At 44.8% G+C, this 20,961-nt stretch overlaps 1 protein-coding gene across 5 annotated transcripts in view; it reads right to left on the bottom strand.

The window, feature by feature from the left end:
• Positions 1 to 20,961, bottom strand: part of MARCHF10 (membrane associated ring-CH-type finger 10) — a 33,396-nt gene that overhangs the window by 5,064 nt on the left and 7,371 nt on the right. For 4 of the 5 annotated variants that reach the window (XM_077917523.1, XM_028751737.2, XM_077917521.1 and 1 more), the window contains exons 3-10: positions 18,669 to 18,774; positions 17,623 to 17,778; positions 15,111 to 15,288; positions 12,476 to 12,625; positions 9,648 to 11,040; positions 7,445 to 7,611; positions 3,263 to 3,372; positions 331 to 444 (exon numbers count right to left, since the gene is read on the bottom strand). In XM_077917523.1, the coding sequence (XP_077773649.1) occupies positions 331 to 444; positions 3,263 to 3,372; positions 7,445 to 7,611; positions 9,648 to 11,040; positions 12,476 to 12,625; positions 15,111 to 15,288; positions 17,623 to 17,778; positions 18,669 to 18,755 (2,355 nt within the window). In that variant the 5' untranslated portion in view covers positions 18,756 to 18,774. The remainder of the gene's footprint in view (positions 1 to 330; positions 445 to 3,262; positions 3,373 to 7,444; positions 7,612 to 9,647; positions 11,041 to 12,475; positions 12,626 to 15,110; positions 15,289 to 17,622; positions 17,779 to 18,668; positions 18,775 to 20,961) is intronic. The other variant, XM_077917525.1, reaches the window with a different exon arrangement.

Genomic DNA, 20,961 nt, shown 5'->3' with positions numbered 1-20,961 from the left:
ATGATGCGATTCATCTCACAGCTGCTTCACCCTTTACCAGTTTAGGTACCCTAGTATTTTCAGCAGAAAAAATGAAAGCAGCAAAGGGAAGATGCAGAGTCCAATTCTATAGGACAGAGGCCAATTTCTGCTCCTTGGAACATGACCCTAAGAGTTTGGGGGGACAGAGTCCAATTTCTGCTCCTTGGAACATGACCCTAAGAGTTTGGGTCACTTTTACATCAAACACTGCATACATAACTTATCACAGCAATCACTGATGGGAGGCTAGTGAACCTAGGTTGCCGTGTATAAACAATGAGATGGAATTAGATATCGTTCTCCTCTTACCCGATCTCTGGAGGCTTGGTTGTAGTTTAATCTCATGAGTTCGGCAAACCTTTGCTCATACAGGTGAAGCAACAGCACCAGATAGAGGCCTGAGTTCATCAGTTCATCCTGGGCCTGTATGTAGGGGGAGAAAGGCTTTTGAGTTTCTGCCACAACTGGGTGAGCAACTCCACATGACCCTGGTTGCCTTCCATGAGCTTCTGAAGCAAGGAGGCCTTTTCTATTCATGGAGGCTCCCTGCAGATTTCAGAACTTTTTGCATTGCTAGCTGCAGGGATGGCAACATTTTTCTGCCTCAGACAGAACTCTGTGGGTTCTGCATGACATTGTTGGGTGGAGCAACATTACATCCCAGCCACAAAAAGCCAGAAGTTTCCTTCCATACCATTCTCCATCCAAGATATTGGCATGGCTGCAGTTCAAGGACATATTTCAGCCAGGCAGAAACCCTTGAGAGGACACAGATAAGAGGCAGTGAAGGGTCTGAGGAGGGTGCATGGTTTGGGGAGGGTCCTGAATGGCCGCATTTGCCCCCTAGCTCTGAGGCTCTTCAAGAGTGCCTTGTTGTCTGCTTGCATTTCTTTCGCCAAAGCTTGTGTTGCCTTTTCCTTCTGATTTAGGCAAGATTTCCATTTTCTGAAGGATGCCTGCTTGTCTCCAATGGCTTCCTTGATTCTTCTCATTGACCATGATGGCACCCACTTGGTCTTTGTGCTACATGTTCAGTCTAGCTGAGCTTCTAATGTTCTGGTCTTAAATAGCCTTCAGCATTCCCTTTCAACTTCCCTTTTATCAATATCCTTATTTTCTAAAAGTTTCTCCTTTGGAAGCCAAACATGGAGATTGTCAACTTACATCTATGTTGACTTTGACAGCTTCACAACTGCTGTTCCCAATCAGTTCAGCAACACTTACGTCTCGCACTAGTTCCTGGGTACCACTTAAGATTAAGTCCAGGGTGACCTCCTCTCTCGCCATTTTCATCAATAGCTGTTATAAGGCACAGTCACTGCAGGGCATCTAGAAATGCTACCTCTCTGTCGTGAATTTACCTAGTCAATTGAAGCTGCCAGTTTCTACAAAATGTCCCCCTTTGGATGCCTTATTCATTTCATTCTCCACTTCATTATCGTCATGGACATTTTGTTAAGGGGGATGATAGTATATTCCCAGTACTAAATGACTCTTGGGGGTAAACACCCTGATTCCATAGATGAGTCTGCCCCTTTTGTGATTTCTAAATTGTCGGACTTGGTGCTCTTTGAGGTACGGAGTGACTCCCACCACCAGTAATGCTTCCTTGTTGTTCCTCTAGAATTTGTTTTCCGAGATAACCTTATCCCACCAGTTCTGCCCATTCTGCCAGGTTTTCAATACACCTGCTGTATCTATGCCGTCTTTTAAACCCAAGCACTCCAACTCACTAATCTTGGCTCAGAGGCTTCTTGCATTGGCGTGTAAACACAAACACACAGCGTTTCTCTACAAATTTACTGTATTTTTCGCTCTATAGGACGCACTTTCCCCCCTCCAAAATTTAAGGGGAAATGTGTGCGCGTCCTATGGAGCGAATGCAGGCTCCTTGGCTTCAGCGATAGCAACACAAAGCCTCCGAAGCGCAGAGGGAGCGCTCCCTCCGCGCTCCGGAGGCTTCACGCTGCTTTCGCTGAAGCCTGGAGAGCGAGAGGGGTCAGTGTGCACTGACCCCTCTCGCTCTCCAGGCTTCAGGGATAGCTGCCTGAAGCCTTTGGAGCGCAGCAGGACCTCGCGCTGCGCTCCAAAGGCTTTGGGTTCTTTTTGCTGAAGCCAGGAGAGCAAGACTCTCCTGGCTTCAGCAGAGAAGGAGAGCTGCGCAGCGCCCCTTCAGCCAAGCGGGAGGAGAAATGGAAGGGGCTCCGTTTCTCCTGCCGCTTCACTGAAGGGGCGCTGAGCAGAGAGGGGGAGAAATTTTTTCCCCTGTTCTCCCCCTCCTATGGTCCGGTGCGTCCTATGGTCCGGTGCGTCCTATAGTGTGAAAAATACGGTAATTTTTCCTGTGGTGCTTTGGCCTATTTAAATGGCTATCTGTCCCTCTGCACTTTAGATGTCTGGTCCTAGTTTACTGCCATCTGGATAATCATAAACATGTCTTTCCTGGCCATATTTTTTCTATATAAAAGTGCACACCATTCTTCATTAGAATATTATTCATCCTGGTAGTTTCATTTGGGATTTTCTATCATTTCCAGCTCAACTAGGGCAGCAAACATTTCTCCAAGCACAGGTGCCTTTCAAATAAGCTTCTACCAATTGCTGAATTTTTCTTGTAAGATACAGAAGAACTGAAGAGCCAAACCAATATAAAGTAGATATAACATACATTTATATACAGTAGTGTTATGATACTGGGTGTTCGGCTTTTAGCATGGCATCGTCTCTTCAGTACCACTCCCACTCCAGTTAAAAGTTAAAAGATGCAGGTTTTAAGAGTTTACTAAGGTATGTTGCCATTTGAAAAACACAAAATAAAAAACCTCTGAGAACACTGATGAACTGAAATCCCTGTAGAATAAAGACATGGCGGGATTCCCTCTCGTCACAGCACTTTCATCTCTACCTAAAAAGTCATGTAATGACTTCATTTAATTGCAAGTTTTCTTTGCTTAAAATTAATTGTCCAAGGTGATGAGCAGGTTTTAGAAAATGATCATCAACTAGCATTATATGGGAAGTTAGACATTGCTTAAAATATGAAAACTGAGTAACTGCACATCTCTCCCTTGAACTTTCTGTTTTCCATGAAGACCTACAGGTCTTTGTGCAACAAGAAGTTCAGGTTACCTGTTCTGTTTAATACCCGTAGCCTGTTCTCGGACCTTACAATGAAAGGCGAGTAAGAAATAAATAACGGTTCAGATGAAGACCTTATCAGGGCGCCCCTTTCGTTTCTTACCCGAGACTGCTGATGATTCCTGTAATAGTCGTTCACGTTAAAATCATCCAGATCTACAGTAAGGCTCTGCTTACAGAGTTCACATGTTTTCACTGCACCAAGTTCAGCACCTGAAGAACAAAAATTCTTTGCTTTATCTTATATGCAGCACATACTTGCTGTAGGTTGAAAATGTTCACATTCCACCGAATACTACTCCAGAAATCTGCTCTGTTCTAGGCTCTGTGTATACCTTGTGATACAATATTTGGCACCAGAGGTACCAGCACAATACCCCACCACCAGCAATATGGATTCTCAGACACAATACCCCACCACCAGCAATATGGATGGGTATTATTTGCATAGGCTGGGTCAGAAAAAAATAGCGCTGCCTGGCTGCAGCTTCAGAGATTGCAGTGTCAGGATGAACTTTCCACTGAAAAATATGGTAGGGGTCCGTGACTCAGCCAAAGTTCAGTTTCTCCAATCTGTCTGTATGCCCTAGCAGAATGTACTTTCTAAAAAGAGAATTGTCAGAAATTTTTGTCTGATTCCAGTAATTCTCATGATAGTTACCCAACTTCTTGTCTAACTTCCCGCCTCTTCTGGATCTGATAGCATATTATCAATCTAATCCAGCCTTTCTCAACCTGTGGGTCCCCAGATGTTGTTGAACTACAACTCCCATCATCCCTAGCTAGCAAGGCCAAAGCTTAGGGATGATGGGAGTTGTAGTCCAACAACATCTGGGGACCCACAGGTTGAGAACCGCTGTATGATACGTTGTATGATACGTCTGAGAAAAAGATCTCTTGAACTACTTTTGTTTTGGAAATTTTCACAGGGCAATGTTCATCTTTTGTGAGACGTTCATTTCATAGAATCATAGAATAGTTGGAATAGACCACAAGGGCCATCGAGTCCAACCCCCTGCCAAGCAGGAAACACCATCAGAGCACTCCTGACATATGGTTGTCAAGCCTCTGCTTAAAGACCTCCAAAGAAGGAGACTCCACCACACTCCTTGGCAGCAAATTCCACTGTCGAACAGCTCTTACTGTCAGGAAGTTCTTCCTAATGTTTAGGTGGAATCTTCTTTCTTGTAGTTTGGATCCATTGCTCCGTGTCCGCTTCTCTGGAGCAGCAGAAAACAACCTTTCTCCCTCCTCTATATGACATCCTTTTATATATTTGAACATGGCTATCATATCACCCCTTAACCTCCTCTTCTCCAGGCTAAACATGCCCAGCTCCCTTAGCCGTTCCTCATAAGGCATCATTTCCAGGCCTTTGACCATTTTGGTTGTCCTCCTCTGGACACGTTCCAGTTTGTCAGTGTCCTTCTTGAACTGTGGTGCCCAGAACTGGACACAGTACTCCAGGTGAGGTCTGACCAGAGCAGAATACAGTGGCACTAAAGCTTGGGAGACTCTTATTAGGGTTTGCCCAATACATTTTGCTACCCAAGGCGAAAGACAAGATGGCACCTCCCACCCCAATTCCACCAGACTGGAGCTGAAACTTACTTCAGTACAATGGGACCATGCTTAGCTCAGTTGGTGGAGCACGAGACTCTTAATCTCAAGGTTGTGGGTTCGATCCCTGTACAGTGGTACCTCAGGTTAAGAACTTAATTCGTTCTGGAGGTCCGTTCTTAACCTGAAACTGCTCTTAACCTGACGTACCACTTTAGCTAATGGGGCCTCCCACTGCCACTGCGCCACCGCCACACAATTTGTGTTCTCATCCTGAAGCAAAGTTCTTAACCCGAGGTACTATTTCTGGGTTAGCGGAGTCTGTAACCTGAAGCGTCTGTAACCTGAAGCATCTGTAACCTGAGGTACCACTGTATTGGGTGAAAGATTCCCGCATTGCAGGGGGTTGGATGAGATGACCTTGGGGTCCCTTCCAACTCTACAAATTATATGATTCTATGTTCTCTGTCATACCTGAGGGCAACAGGCAAGGCTGCTGAGCCGACAAGGCACAGCTTGGAGCAGCAGCTTAGCTTTGTTTTAAGTTAAAGGAGAGAAGACAACAACCTTCATTGAATTGTAAGAATCCCCCCCCCCACAAGCCCAAAAAGTGCTGCAACTTTTGCCTGTCCCCACAAAACCTGCTGATATTTCTCTCCCCACACCTTTGTGGGGAACAAGTGATCCTACAGAGGTGCAGTGGGGGAATTCTAACCAACCACAAATAAAGTCACAAACCTAAATTTGTTAGATTTGTTTCCAACAGTCCTCAGCACCTGGGTAGCACTGTCCCTATTTGTCTGTTGGGTGATACAGGAGAACCAAAAGAACTCCTGCTTGGCCCTGTTCATTTCTGTGCATGATGCCTGTGTTGAAACCCAAACAAGGTGTGAACATTTGAAGTATCTCTTTTCCTAGTCATCTGCTGCTGATGCTCTTCATCAGTAGACGTTCAATGACAAGATCAACTAGCCCAACCATAAACTATTAAGCTGTGGTACCTGGTTGGAACACAAGGTTGCTTGCTTTCATGATATTTCTTCTAAGTGTGCATGTACTGTTTGGGTGTACAATTTGCAAAATTTGGAAGCATTTTCTCAGAGAAAGCACATAAGCACCACAGCCTGTTGTTTTCTTGGTTTCGAGATCCTTTTTGATGTGCTGAAGCTAAAGAAAGTCATTCCTAGTTAATTTTCTTTGCCTGTTCTATCATGCTTTTCCATTCCAGTAAGGTATTACATGACTCATTCTCCCTGCTTTTGCCTGATGTAACCTTGTTATACCATTTAACCCCAGCATAGACCAGACTATCAAGGATGATATCATTGAAGAAGAATAAGTGTAGTTATTTCCACTGTTACATCATATACACAAGTGTCTTTGAGGGAGGGGAAGCATTTGCAAAATCTGTTTTACTTTAAATAGTTCCACTTTTATGTGGCCATTTCTCATGAGTTGTATGCAGAAACAAAGGTAATGAAATTACAGGTTTGGTAGTTATGGAGGGCTTGTTTTTTGTCCAGCCTCCAAAGCCGATACATACTCTGAGTAGGCATAGAGTACAAGAGGATATTCCTTTGGCAGAACTACATGTAAAGGTCCCTCCTTGCTGAGACTGTAAGTAATTTTACTGAAGCATGTTAGTAAATCATCTTGCAACACATAAAACACCCTGGTAACTTTTCTGCTGTCGAAAAACACTATATATTTTAACCAAATAGTTTTAAGTGAATTGAACCTATAGAAGTCCAGTTATATGCATTTTTCTTTCATATAAAACATTCCAAATCTGTGGCCTTTCTCCTACTGATTTTGGTGGAGTTTAGATATGCTTATTGAGACATCTTTCTGACAGCTCAAACCTAGGCATGTCTACTAAGAAAAGTCTTACTGAGTTTAATGGAGCTTACTCCCAAGTAAGTGGGTATAAGATTGCAACCTCAGTATGAATAAAAGCAGGTAACATTTTTGCTGAGGTATTCTCAGCCCTCTCTTAGTGGGAGTTAGAATCATAGAATCATAGAGTTGGAATAGACCACAAGGGCCATCGAGTCCAACCCCCTGCCAAGCAGGAAACACCATCAGAGCACTCCTGACATATGGTTGTCAAGCCTCTGCTTAAAGGTAAAGGTACCCCTGCCCGTACGGGCCAGTCTTGACAGACTCTGGGGTTGTGCGCCCATCTCACTTAAGAGGCCAGGGGCCAGCGCTGTCCGGAGACACTTCCGGGTCACGTGGCCAGCGTGACAAGCTGCATCTGGTGAGCCAGCGCAGCACACGGAACGCCGTTTACCTTCCCGCTGGTAAGCGGTCCCTATTTATCTACTTGCACCCAGGGGTGCTTTCGAACTGCTAGGTTGGCAGGCGCTGGGACCGAGTGACGGGAGCGCACCCCGCCGCGGGGATTCGAACCGCCGACCTTTCGATCGGCAAGCCCTAGGCGCTGAGGCTTTTACCCACAGCGCCACCCGCGTCCCTAAAGTTATAAGAAGGTTTCCCCAGACATGTACGCAGCACCTGATGAGCAGCCTAGTTCAAGACTGAGCAAGTCATATTTCTGCTAGTTTTGATTGTTGCCAGAGTAGAAAGGGAACAGACAAGCATTTCTAAATCTAGTTTTGCTCTGATGTCGGCAGACAGTACATACAGTGTGCCTGGGCCATGATGGAATTTTAAACTAAATTACATGCTAATGTTCTTTCTTTGCTTAAACTTGCAAACTCACCTGATTTGATCTTAGCCTTTAACCAGGTCTTTAGACATTCCTGATGGACAAATCGAAGAGTCCCGCCACACCCGCACGGTTCCAGCAGTGGGTTGGTTATGGATCCCCCAGCAATCTGACATATCCGACACTGATCTCCCTCCTCTTCAGAGTCTTCTGCTAGGAGACTGGAGATACAGCAGAGGTTCCATAATTCAAAAACAGTGGTCTGGAGGAATGACCTTCAATAGGGCATGCTTGTAATGTATTTGAAAAGTAAAATTTATGGATTGGGGTGGGGGGGGAGAAAGCAAAAGGATTCCTTCTAAATTCCCCTCTCACAGGTGGGTGAGATGGTCCTACTAAACCAGGCTTCCTCAACCTCGCCCCTCCAGATGTTTTGAGACTACAATTCCCATCATCCCTGACCACTGGTCCTGCTAGCTAGGGATCATGGGAGTTGTAGGCCAAAAACTCACTTTTTCCCTCCTAAAAAGTAAGGGGAAATATGTGTGCGTCTTATGGAGTGAATGCAGGCTGTGCAGCTATCCCTGAAGCCAGAACAGCAAGAGGGATTGCTGCTTTCACTGTGCAGCGATCCCTCTTGCTGTTCTGGCTTCTGAGATTCAGAATATTTTTTTCTTGTTTTCCTCCTCCAAAAACTAGGTGCGTCTTGTGGTCTGGTGCGTCTTATAGAGCGAAAAATACGGTATACTCAGTTCAATGGATATGCATAACTGAGGCAAGGGAGGGTGTTCCCCTATTGCTAGATGCCGCATCAATTAAGGAATATCACAGCAACACTTCTAAGGCCATCTCTAACGTGAGTTTCTTCCTATCACTGCCTTACCCCACCTCTGATCTGCCACGCAGGTAGCTCTTTCTGTTTGTGATCTATTTCAATTTAGATTGAAATGTAACTTGCTAGAAAAGTTACAGATAGGTAGCCGTGTTGGTCTGCCATAGTCAAAACAAAAAAAATTCCTTCCAGTAGCACCTTAAAGACCAACTAAGTTAGTTCTTGGTATGAGCTTCCGTGTGCATGCACACTTCTTCAGATACCTATCTGAAGAAGTGTGCATGCACATGAAAGCTCATACCAAGAACTAACTTAGTTGGTCTTTAAGGTGCTACTGGAAGGAATTTTTTTTGTTTTTGCTAGAAAAGCTTAGTATAATACTGTAGGAGTAATATACCTGCCAATTCTATGATTCTATGTAGGCCGGAAGATTACAAACATCCACATATTTTTTTCTTCTTACCTATGTGAGACCACTGAGAGACATGCATAATCAGATGATTTGGAGCGAGGTGTCACTGATGACACTCTAATCTGTATCAGGAAAGGCAGTTCAGCTGCTGGACTGTGATTCACAGCGCCTGCTGTGGCTGAAGAGGCCCGTAACTTGTAACTGCTATCTCCCGCATTGTTTGTGCTGCGCTGGCGGCACCGAAGTGACCTCACCGGGGGGGAAGCTTGGGCAGTGTGTATGAAGGTTCTGGGCTAACCAGATGACAAGACTGATGTGGTCCAAAAGAAAGCTAGTAATTGGCACCAGCTTAGCTGGTGATTCTCTAGCGGTCTAGAGAGGCCTACTCCATTCAGTGCTGAATGATAAAGTCCCACAGAACCTGGGTCCCAAATATCTAAAAGAGTGCCTCCTCCTGTATCAATCTGCTCAGTTATTATGACCAGCAAGAGAGGCTTTTCTTACAATTCCACCACAACTGTGGCCTATAAGAGTGACTTCTTGGTAGTGGCCCCCCGGTTGTGGGTGTAAGAGGTGCATGTTGTTCTGACACTATAGTCCTTTAATCAGCAACTAAAGATGGACCTCTTAATTTGGCATTTGCAGAAGGATAGGGCTACAGGGGCTGTGCTGTTGGAAGCTTGTCTGCTCCTTCTGTTAAATGCTGTTTTAATCACGATTTTAAACGTTTTATATTTTGATGTTATATTGTTTTATCTATGTAGGTGCCGTGCCCTTGGGCTACTGGTGAATGGCATTTTATAAATGCCGAAAATAAATAAATAGAAATAGACATTATCCCATTCCAAGGTTTCCTGAGTTGAACTCTAGCACTAAGTACAGGTTTTTAACTGCCTCAAAATGGCTTCAGACCAGGCAAAGGACTTCAGTGGCAAATTCCCCTCCTAATGACATATCTTGAGACGGAAAAAGTACATTTGTCATAACTGCCCCTCCAATTATAGACTGCTTACCTCTCTTGCAACTTCTTTAGTTTCTCAGGATCTGTCTCGGGCTTACTAATCTCCTTCATATTTGGTGAACTGCAAGTGGTTGTACTGCTCACAAAACTGCTCTGATTTCGCAAATCAGATACCGTCAAGAAAATTGGTACTTGATCAGGGAGAGGGCCAGCCATGTGAAGATGTGCTGTGAAGTTTGCCCGGAAAAGAGATGGATGGGAAGAATCTGTGGATGAGGAGGAGCTGTGGGAATTCAGAAAATTGTCTTCATCGTGAGAAGTGGTGCTTGGGGAAAGGCTGCTTAGACCATTGCTTATACTATCTTCCAGGAGGCTACTGTCCTCAAAGGTGCTGATGGTAGGTGATGAAGACTGACAACTTTCAGTAGCTGAAAAGGACTCCCTGATTCTTATAGGAGATAGCTGTCTACGAACAGTGAACCTGGGGCTTCCACTCAGCTCTGTGGTTTGCATAGAAGCTGCAGCAGCATCCACATTGCTTGTCGTTTCAGTTCTGTTTATAGGTTGTGCTAAGGATCCTGGGATATTAAATGTGGAACGCATAGGAGGCCTCTGAACTGCTGGCCTAGCTGAACTAATGAGTCCAGTGTAACATCTTTGATTGCTCTCAAAACCTTGTCTCTCTCTACCACAGCCGTTGTTCCCTGACCAGTCTTCGGTAGAACTTAAATTGCCAGTGGTCTCATTGGCTGCTGCGCTTCTGGGTCTGCTTTCAGCATGTGGGCTTTTGGAATTCTCACCTTCGTTTTTGTGGGCCTCTTCCGAAAGGTTGCTTTCTTCAAGAGCATGAGGGTTCCTTTGGTCTCTGGTCTTCCTTTGGCCCGCTGAAGGTTGTTCAGCTGCTGCCTCCACTGCTCCACTGTGTTGCCGTGGCAATCTGTGGGAAAGCTCAGCCCGCCTAACGTCACCCCCGACTCCCATATCACAGTTCGGCTGCTCGGCCTGTGCGACGGGCATCCCACTGACTCTGTTGCTCTGATCAGGAGGAGGAGTCTTGCTGATATCATAGGAAAGAAACTCTTCTTCTAACTCGTTAACGTCTTCAGCGTCATCAATCTCTTCGGTAGAACCTTCCACATTTGCACACAACAATGCATAAAAATCGTCTTCTCTGGGCCTTATGGGAGTATTTTTAATGGGGGGAAGGTTGGAGTTGCTTGGCTCACTTGATAACAAAGGACCATTAGCAACCTGAACAGTAGAATCCATTACGGTAGTTGGGGGCTGCTGAGCTGCTGTTAGAACACTTCCTTTTTTGAGATCCCTGTCTAGGCTTTTGCTGTCTATGTTTAGTTTAGAGGTCTGGATTAAGGTCCTCTTTTCTGGAGTTTTCTTCTTACTCTTGAGAACAGGGCCGCTTCTTTGTCCTGTGACATCTTGCGAGTCTGCATTGAGAGCAAGAGTTGCTTTCAGAATTTCTTTGCCAAAGCACTTTATTCAGTTTTAGTCATGTCCGCAAACCGATCACACAAGAACCACCAGTGGCAATTATATTCCCCAGATCCACCTGGGGACTGCATGGCTCCTCCCCTTAAGCCCCCCACCCCAAACAATTTCTTTAAAAATGGTTATACTGCCCCTTAAATTTATAGATGTGGTATCTGGAAATGGAGTGAGGCTTCCTTTTAGCCTTTTGGCAAACTGGGACTTCCTGCAAAATGAGAGAGAGGACCTATCTTTTCTTTGAATCTCCCTAATGAAAGAAGTGGAGTGCTCTTCGGAGAAGAAGACTTTTCCAGTGATTTATCCAAACCCTGTAAGGCTCATTGAAAAAAGACACCTGTGTGGTTTGTTGTTGTTTTTAGATTCAGTATAGTCCAATGGACTATGCTTGAAAAGACACAACTTCAGTTCCCTTCTTCACCATGAACTCGCTGTATTGCCTTAAAAGAAACCTTTCTGTTTGCCTCTTGCAAAAACATCTGTGTACAGTGTCTCTCTATGGGGCACTGCATGTAAGTGGCCTCTTTGGCTATTTCTATCGGCCCATATGGGACCAGCACAAATGGCCGGGCCTGGTGAAATTTTAATTCCTTACCCCTAGGGTTATGATTCGTGGGCTCCCACTTAATTTTATTTTGATTTTAAATGTGTTTCGAATTGTATTTTAAACTAATCGTTTGATTTTGTGTTTTCAATGTATTTTACATATTTGGTGTTAGCCGCCCTGAGACTGATCTCAGTCGGGGAGGGCAGGGTATAAATAAATATTATTATTGTTGTTGTTGTTGTTGTTGTTGTTGTTGTTGATACAAAACAATGATGCCTTATTTTTATTAGCTCTAATCCAGAATCAGTATTTTGGGAACTGTACAAAAGGGGGCCAACAAAGGGGGGTGGTAGAAGTCTGCTTCACTTGTTTTAGCAGCTTCTAATAGCAGCTGCTTGCCCATTAATCATTTTAAGTATCTGCATGTGTGTGTTTGTGTATACAGACACGCACACACATGACAGTGAGAACAAGCTAAGCCCCATTTCTTGTTCTCCTCTCTACATACATGGTAGATCCCCACTGCATGCACGGAGCCTTTCCCTGTCCACAGACGAGGCCTTTGTATCGCTGGCGCTCCATGCACACTTTTCGACCAGCTGAGCTGTGATCTCTCAAACCACTTCAACAAAAGGCCCGCAGCAGCTTTGATGTTCAAACCAAACCCTCCTTTGAATTCAATCTAAACAACTTCAGCTTCTATCAGGGGAGAACTCACTCACATAATAGTTCCACATATGCCGTGAAACAAAGATGGAGCTCTGGACCAGGGGTGACTTCTATAAACAGGAGGTATAAACTTAATGCAATGCGGAAAAAGAGTTTCTCACCAGCACTCTTGGTAGTCTTTGCTATTCCGTGCAGCACTGGTGTTTTCCTCCCTCTTCCTTCCACTCTTTTCATATTCTCAGTGTCTGTGTTTTCCAGAAAACTTCTCTGGTTCAATCGCTGTCTTCGTGATAAAATTGGCTTCTGGAAAGCTGATAAACATTGTTTTATGCAAATATTTTTTTTAAGGAACCTCTGCCTTATGAATCGTGGGTCCATGGAGACTAAGTTGTAAGAGAGCACAATATATGAGACTGCATAACATTTGCCCATGGGGCACAGCACAGGGAGTACATGTCTTAGCTTGCACTTTCTATGTGTAAAACTTCACTTTCTATGAGTGAATTTGTAAGGGCTTGAAACTGTTCTCTTAAACCAACTGTGCTTTCTAAATCCTGGGTTTTTATTTCCTCCCTGCATGGTAATGCTAAAACAGAGCGGCAAGGTGAGTGGGGGCATGTAGAAGAATAGGGTATGTTTCATAGCTATTCTTTTTTGTTACCTCTTCCCCAAGGTGAGATACTCTTTCTCTAAGGTAAGGGGGTGGAAGGCAGCAGAATGTAAGGCAGGGGCAGTGTGTGAGCACAGTTGAAAAAAGCTTGTTTGAGATAGGCTGTCCACCTCAATTGTTCTAGTTACAGGTAGGTAGCCATGTTGGTATGCCATAGTCGAAACAAAATAAAAAAATTCCTTCCAGTAGCACCTTAAAGGTAAAGGGACCCCTGACCATTAGGTCCAGTCGCGACCGACTCTGGGGTTGTGGCGCTCATTTCGCTTTATTGGCTGAGGGAGCCGGCGTACAGCTTCCAGGTCATGTGGCCAGCATAACTGAGCCGCTTCTGGCGAACCAGAGCAGTGCACGGAAACGCCGTTTACCTTCCCGCCGGAGCAGTACCTATTTATCTACTTGCACTTTGACGTGCTTTCGAACTGCTAGGTTGGCAGGAGCAGGGACTGAGCAACGGGAGCTCACCCTGTCGCGGGGATTCGAACCGCCGGTCTTCTGATCGGCAAGTCCTAGGCTCTGTGGTTTAACCCACAGCACCACCCGCGTCCCAGAGTAGCACCTTAGAGACCAACTAAGTTTGTTATTGGTATGAGCTTTTGTGTGCATGCTCACTTCTTCAGATATCTGTATGAAGAAGTGTGCATGCACACAAAAGCTCATACCAATAACAAACTTAGTTGGTCTCTAAGGTGCTACTGGAAGGATTTTTTTTATTTTGTCACCTCAACTGTGTTCACTCTCTGTAACACAGTCAAGTTCCACTGCTTCAAATTACCATCCCATCCCTAATCACAATTACACAATGAAATGAAACACTCATGTCAAACAGCACAGCAGGAAAAATCAATACTATTCCAGCCTTAAAACAAACAAACTGATCAATCTAAAAGACCTGGGTGGATTTAAAGACACTAAAAAATAAATAAGGCTTGACACCAGGCAATCCTCCCTTGTGAGGGAGTTCTAAAAATTGGACACTGCAATTAAAAGGTCCCATCTCTAGCGATCACCTACCTAACTTCTGGTAGTGATGATGGGGGAGTAGAGAAGAATCCCTGAGGATGAGCATAATACTTAGGCAAGTTCATGTGGCAGAAGGCCATCCCAAAGGGGACTCAAACTGTTTTGGGGCAGAAGTTGAAACCAAACTTTGATTTGCGCTTGGAAATCCACTGGGAGGTGGCATACATAAATTTACCACTCCTGGTTCCCAGTTAGCAATCCAATCACCGTGTTTTGAAGTATTTGTTGTTTCTGAACATTTGTCAGAAGCAACGCCCTGTGTAATGTACTCCAGCAGTCCTTATCAAGCGTCCCCAGGGGATGGTTAGCTGTGCCCCAGTTATCTCTGTGCAGGAGAGGTTGCCACTGGCGCAATAGCCTCAGATGATGAAAGGGGCTTTGCATTTAAGGTTCCGCCAAGGAATCCAAAGACAGATCTAACAGCATCTCCAGACTGCAAACCTCCTCCTTCAGAGGGAGCTTAACCCTGCCTACAGCAGGTTGAACAAAATCTTCCAGGTCAGATGCATCTGTCAGCAAGAGCACCTCTGTAACATCTGTACTGAGCTGGGTTTGGCTGCCTTATTGGATTTGACTCTTTTGACTCCAATCCTTGCCTGCTCACCTAGGTAAAGGTAAAGGTAAAGGTAAAGGGACCCCTGACCATTAGGTGCAGTCGTTGCCGACTCTGGGGTTGCAGTGCTCATCTCGCTTTATTGGCCGAGGGAGCCGGCATACAGCTTCCGGGTCATGTGGCCAGCATGACAAAGCCGCTTCTGGCGAACCAGAGCAGTGCACGGAAACGCCGTTTACCTTCCCGCCAGAGTGGTACCTACTTATCTACTTGCCCTTTGACGTGCTTTCAAACTGCTAGGTTGGCAGGAGCAGGGACCGAGCAATGGAAGCTCACCCCGCCGCGGGGATTCGAACCGCCGACCTTCTGATCGGCAAGTCCTAGGCTCTGTGGTTTAACCCACAGCGCCACCCGCGTCCCCTACCTGCTCACCTAGAAGCCTTCAAATATCTTATGTCCTCTCTAGGACCCCTTGAGCTTGTGAACATCACTGGCTCCAGCTCCGCACATCCGTTTCTTTCAATGAATAGCTGAGAACTTTCTCCATACGCACCTGAAAAATCTTTTTTGGGGCCAGGTCCACTTTTTTCTGTTTTTTTGGCGCATGTGCTTGATTTCTGCTTCTGCTTAACAGATGTTTTGTCAATGGCAGGAAATTTAGCTTCTCCTTTGTTCCCAAGAGGCTTAATAGCAGATTTCAGTTCACATCCAGAAGATTCTTCGGAGGAGGTCTGCCAAGGCGAAAATTAGTTAATTTATTAACAGAATCTTCTTTACCAATGCAAAAGCTACATCCCAGTAGAAGAAGCCTCTTATTTAGCCTTCAATGTCTAGAAGCTTATTGTGGCTACTTAGTAGTGAGTAGTACTCTGTACTAGAGATGCCCGAAGAATTTATTTTTTGTGAATTCCAGTAAGATCTGACCAGATCCACATCATCTGCACTAAATAAATTTTATCTCAAAACACACTTTTAAATGTGTATTTTGCTATCCTTTAGAGCTGAGAACTGTACCAGATCATTAAGAAAGTGCAAATGCCAATGGATAACATTATTATTATTATTATTATTATTATTATTATTATTATTATTATTTAAAAATCTATACTGTCGTTCATCTGAGGTTATCAGTTTAAGGCTTTATAGGTCAAAACCAGCACTCTGAATTGGGCCTGGTAGCTAACTGGCAGCCAATGCAGTCGGTCCAGGATCGGTGTAATATGTTCAAACCATCTTGCCCTGTTGAGCAACCTGGCTGCCAAATTCTGCCCCAGCTGAAGTTTCTGAACCATTTTCAGAGGCAGACCTACACACAAAGCTTTGCAGTAATCTAACCTGGAGGTTACCTATAGGCAACAGTAATTAGGCTATCTCTGTCCAGATGGAGGCGCAGAGGATCCACCACCTAAGCCTCAAGGCCACCTAAGCCTCAAGCAACAGCAAAGAATCCAGGAGTACTTGCAAGCTACATACCCGCTCCCTATCAAGAGGAGGCAACCTCAAATCGATCTAGCCCAGGGAACCAGCCACTAACAGTGTCTCAGTCTTAACTGGATTGATTGAAATGGATTGAAATGGATCTAAAATATCAGTTTCCTCCAAGAGCGCCTGGATCTAGTCCACAACCACCTGCTCAAGAACCTTGCCCCAAAAGCAACTCGCCAGTAGTTACTTAGATTGCCTGAGTCCAGGGATGGTTTCCTGAGGAGTTGTTGGACCACACCCTCTGGCAAGGAGGTATCAATCACCGCCCTGGTCCAGTCAGCTGTCCCCTCCCTGCTACTTTTTATCAGCCAAGATGGGCAAGGGTTCAGAGCGCAAGTAGTCACCCTGACCAATCCAAGCACCTTGTCCATATCTTCCAGCTTTACTAACTGAAACTCACCCAACACAACAGGACTAGACAGTGCTCTGGACACCCTTTGAGATTCATCTGCTATAACAGCGGAGTCAAGATCCCAGTGGATGCAAGTGATTTTGTCCTCAAAATGATTTGCAAACAAGTCACAGTGAGCTACCATTGGTTCCACCACCTCCTTTGGGCCAGACTGTAAGGGGCTTCACACTACAGTGGAACCTCGGGTTGCGGACGTAATCCATGACAGAGGCACGTCCACAACCCGCAGCGTTCATAACCTGCAGCACTGCATCTGCGCACGCACGTGATGCGATTTGGTGCTTCTGCGCATGCGCGAAGCGTGATTTAGAGCTTCTGTGCATGCGCGAGCGGCGAAATCTGAAAGTAACCCTTTCTGGTACTTCCGGGTTTCCCACGGTCCACAACCTGAAAACGTGTAACCCAAAGCATTTGTAACCCGAGGTACCACTGTACCCGGAAAAGCTCTACTGGATGGCATAGTGAGGATGCAATGAAGCAGCAAAGTATGCCTTCTTTGCTGCCTTCACTGCCACTAGGTGGGCTCGATGATGAACCCTCACCAGTGCTCAATTGAATTCGATCAGATCTTTCCTCCACTCACATTCAAGCCGAGATAGGCTTGTTTAAGGTTTCACGGTGTGAATAGATTAACTTTTACTCTGCTGTCAGCGGAGGGGTCCTGTATTAAATTAGTCAAATGTGTAAAATTAGCCTATTTCATTTTCAAAACTGTACAATGAATGCGTTGAAAAATAATGAATGCAGATGTTAAGGAAATAATAAAGGCTTTGCAAAGAGCAGATAAAACCGTAGATAGATATGTACATTTGCATGCTGGTATATTGGTTCGGAAGGCAAAGAAAAGCTAATTAAGTATATACTAGAGTATTTCTCCAGAAAGTAAACGCTTGATGAAAGCATATGAATAATCACCCAGTCCCCAGGATAAATATAAATGTTATACAGTGCATCATATTTGTCACAGATACTTACATGGGGGAAAATTAGATAACAAATTCCTAGCAGCCATTCCCCACCCCCCTATTGAGCTCCTTTTCCTGATATGTTCTTTGTTTAACAACCAGATGGGTTGAGGCAGTCCTGAACGCTGGAGTGGCTAGGGGGCATTATCAGATTACTCTTCTCTTGCACTTGATTTTTATCTCTGAAATTAACAAATAGCTACCTGTCTATTAGTGGGGACTCTGGAAATCCATGGCCTTTCATAAGTACGCACAGCAGAGATGGACGATATATTTGTCTGTCTCAGTTCTTGTCTGGCGTGTTGCTCTCGTTTCTTCTCAGACTGCTCTTTAGTCTGTTCTTGTTTTCTCAGGCAAGCCTAAGAAACAAGCACAACTTTGTCTGAAAAGAGCTTTATGTGAGGGACTTAAAACAGTGCCGGATTTACGTATAAGCTAAACAAGCTATAGCTTAGGGGCCCACTCTCTTGGGGGCCCCAAAAAAAATTAAAGGGGAAAAAACCTGGATGTACATTTACAAAATATGAGATAAAAAATAAATAAAATAAAACCTACATACAGCAACAGTGTATTGTGTTGTGTAGGCTCCTATGATGTAAGCAATGGGCCCTGCCTGCTAGCCTGCTCCCTAAAATATCACTAATTTGCTCTTTTCTATATACAGTGGTATGGGACGTGGGTGGCGCAGTGGGTTAAACCACAGAGCCTAGGACTTGCCAATCAGAAGGTTGGCAGTTCGAATCCCCGTGACAGGGTGAGCTCCTTGCTAGGTCCCTGCTCCTGCCAACCTAGCAGTTCAAAAGCACATCAAAGTGCAAGTAGATAAATAGGTACCGCTCCGGCAGGAAGGTAAACGGCGTTTCCATGTGCTGCTCTGGTTCGCCAGAAGTGGCTTCGTCATGCTGGCCACATGACCTGGAAGCTGTACGCCGGCTCCCTCAGCCAATAAAGCGAGATGAGCGCCACAACCCCAGAGTCGGCAACGAGTGCACCTAATGGTCAGGGGTCCCTTTACCTTTACATACAGTGGTACCTTGGTTCTCAATCTGTTCCGAAAGTCTGTTCCAAAACCAAAGGACAGCTGGACATAAATAGGACCCCATTACCTTCAGTAGCTAAGGGCCTCATCAAACCTAAATCCGGCCCTGGACTTAAATGATGGTGCACCTGATGAAGTTAGCCTCATCCCTCGTAGCTTTGTGTTTATGTTCTTCATGGAAATGGCAACACGGTGGATAAACGGCCCTACCTGATACTCTGAATCCATCTTGTGCTGCATCTCTCTCAGGTACTGAGCATCACTGATAAACTTCTGTCTTTCTTTTGCTTCATACATGGCAGTACTTCAGGAAAACCTACAGATAAAACAGACCGTCACAAAGCAGGTGTTGATCTTAGGGAATTCTCTCCCCTTCATAGTCAGCATCTGATTACGATGGGATGCAAAACAGCTCCCAAACCAGGAAGCTGATATTATCCTTTAAACTTTTGGAAGCTAGCCACCAGATTCCTATTTAAACCAGAAAGGAAGCCCAACCTAAAATATAGCAATATTGCTAGGGTATTTAGTGGTATTTTAAGGCTTAGAGATGGAGCGCAAATCAAAACCCGTTTAAAAGAAAAATATGAGGTTGCAGTCTTTCACAGATGCATACACACACTAAAGCACAAAGCAGGGAAAGCACAAGCACATTACTGCCTTATCTGAAAATAGTAATCTTGTTTTTGAAAGAAGTTACAAGGTGCATAATTACAGGATTCAGGTCAGTTCCAGGAATCAGCTCTGGCCTGTAAATCCACAAGTTGCAACTTGAGGCCAAAAGACTCAGTAGACACAACCTACGGCATATATATATATATATATATATATATATATATATATATATATATACATATATATATATGGTGACCTTAAAAAAAACCTGTGATTTCCTGAGCCACTATTTAGCTGGTTCCCAATGGGCAGTAAAATCAATTAACTCTAGATCTAAACCTTCAATAATAATAATAATAATAATAATAATTTATTATTTATAGCCCGCCCATCTGGCTGAGTTTCCCCAGCCACCCTGGGCGGCTCCCAATCAGTGTTAAAAACAGTACAGCGTTACATATTAAAAACTTCCCTGAACAGGGCTGCTTTAAGATGTCTTCTGAATGTCAGGTAATTATTTATCTCTTTGACATCTGATGGGAGGGCGTTCCACAGGGCGGGTGCCACTACCAAGAAGGCCCTCTGTCTGGTTCCCTGTAGCTTTGCTTCTCGCAATGAGGGAACCGCCAGAAGGCCCTCAGCGCTGGATCTCAGTGTCCGGGCTGAACGATGGGGGTGGAGACGCTGCTTTAGGTATACTGGACCGAGGCCGTTTAGGGCTTTAAAGGTCAGCACCAACACTCGTGCTCGGAAACATACACAATATGTTGATGTCAGGTTAGCAAAGGGCCAAACTTAATTTCCTAAATAAGATTGCAAGTCTAATGGCTGTCTGGGCTAACACTTTAAGGAACGGGGTGAACTATCAAGATTAGAGGAGGGGAACCTTTTTTTTCTCTTGAGGGCCACATTCCCATGGGGATAATCTATCCCTAGCATTCAGGCTGGTGGTGGGTGGGGCTGGAGCCAAAAGTGAGCGAGACAGCCCTTTGCTCTCTGTTTCTGCTACCCCTCCACCCCCTTTGTCTCTGCCACTCCCCCTTCCCCTTCTTTGATGCCAACATGAAATGAGGCCTGCTGCTTGGGAGAAAAGCAATGACAAACCTAGACAGCATCTCAAAAAGCAGGGACATCACCTTGCCAACAAAGGTCTGTATAGTTAAACCCATGGTTTTCCCAGTAGTGATGTATGGAAGTGAGAGCTGGACCATAAAGAAGGCTGATCGCCGAAGAATGGATGCTTTTGAATTATGGTGCTGGAGGAGACTCTTGAGAGTCCCATGGACTGCAAGAAGATCAAACCTATCCAATCTGAAGGAAATCAACCCTGAGTGCTCACTGGAAGGACAGATCGTGAAGCTGAGGCTCCAATACTTTGGCCACCTCATGAGAAGAGAAGACTCCCTGGAAAAGACCCTGATGTTGGGAAAGATGGAGGGCACAAGGAGAAGGGGACGACAGAGGATGAGATGGCTGGACAGTGTTCTTGAAGCTACCAGCATGAGTTTGACCAAACTGTGGGAGGCAGTGGAAGACAGGAGTGCCTGGTGTGCTCTGGTCCATGGGGTCACGAAGAGTTGGACACGACTAAACGACTAAACAGCAACAAACTCTAGATGCCCACCAGTGATCAAGATAAAGTGTTTTTAATGTGGCATTTTAAATTATTCTAATTTGCATTGCGACCTTAGGGTGAACAGCTGGTAATAAATTAAATTAATAATGATGATGGTGATGATAAATAATAATAATAATAATTAATAAATCAATTTTGCAAGATAAAATACATTTAGCAAATACTTATCAAAGATCACCCAGAGTGATATCCCAGACAACAGAAGGCAGGTAATCTGACTGACTCCATATTCTCTAGGGCATCATTTTGAAA

The sequence above is a fragment of the Podarcis muralis genome, chromosome 13 (assembly GCF_964188315.1).
Source record: "Podarcis muralis chromosome 13, rPodMur119.hap1.1, whole genome shotgun sequence".
In the NCBI taxonomy this organism is placed as follows: Eukaryota; Metazoa; Chordata; class Lepidosauria; order Squamata; family Lacertidae; genus Podarcis; species Podarcis muralis.
Note: the sequence above shows the minus strand (reverse complement) of the source record. Positions and strands in the feature narration are given on the sequence as shown.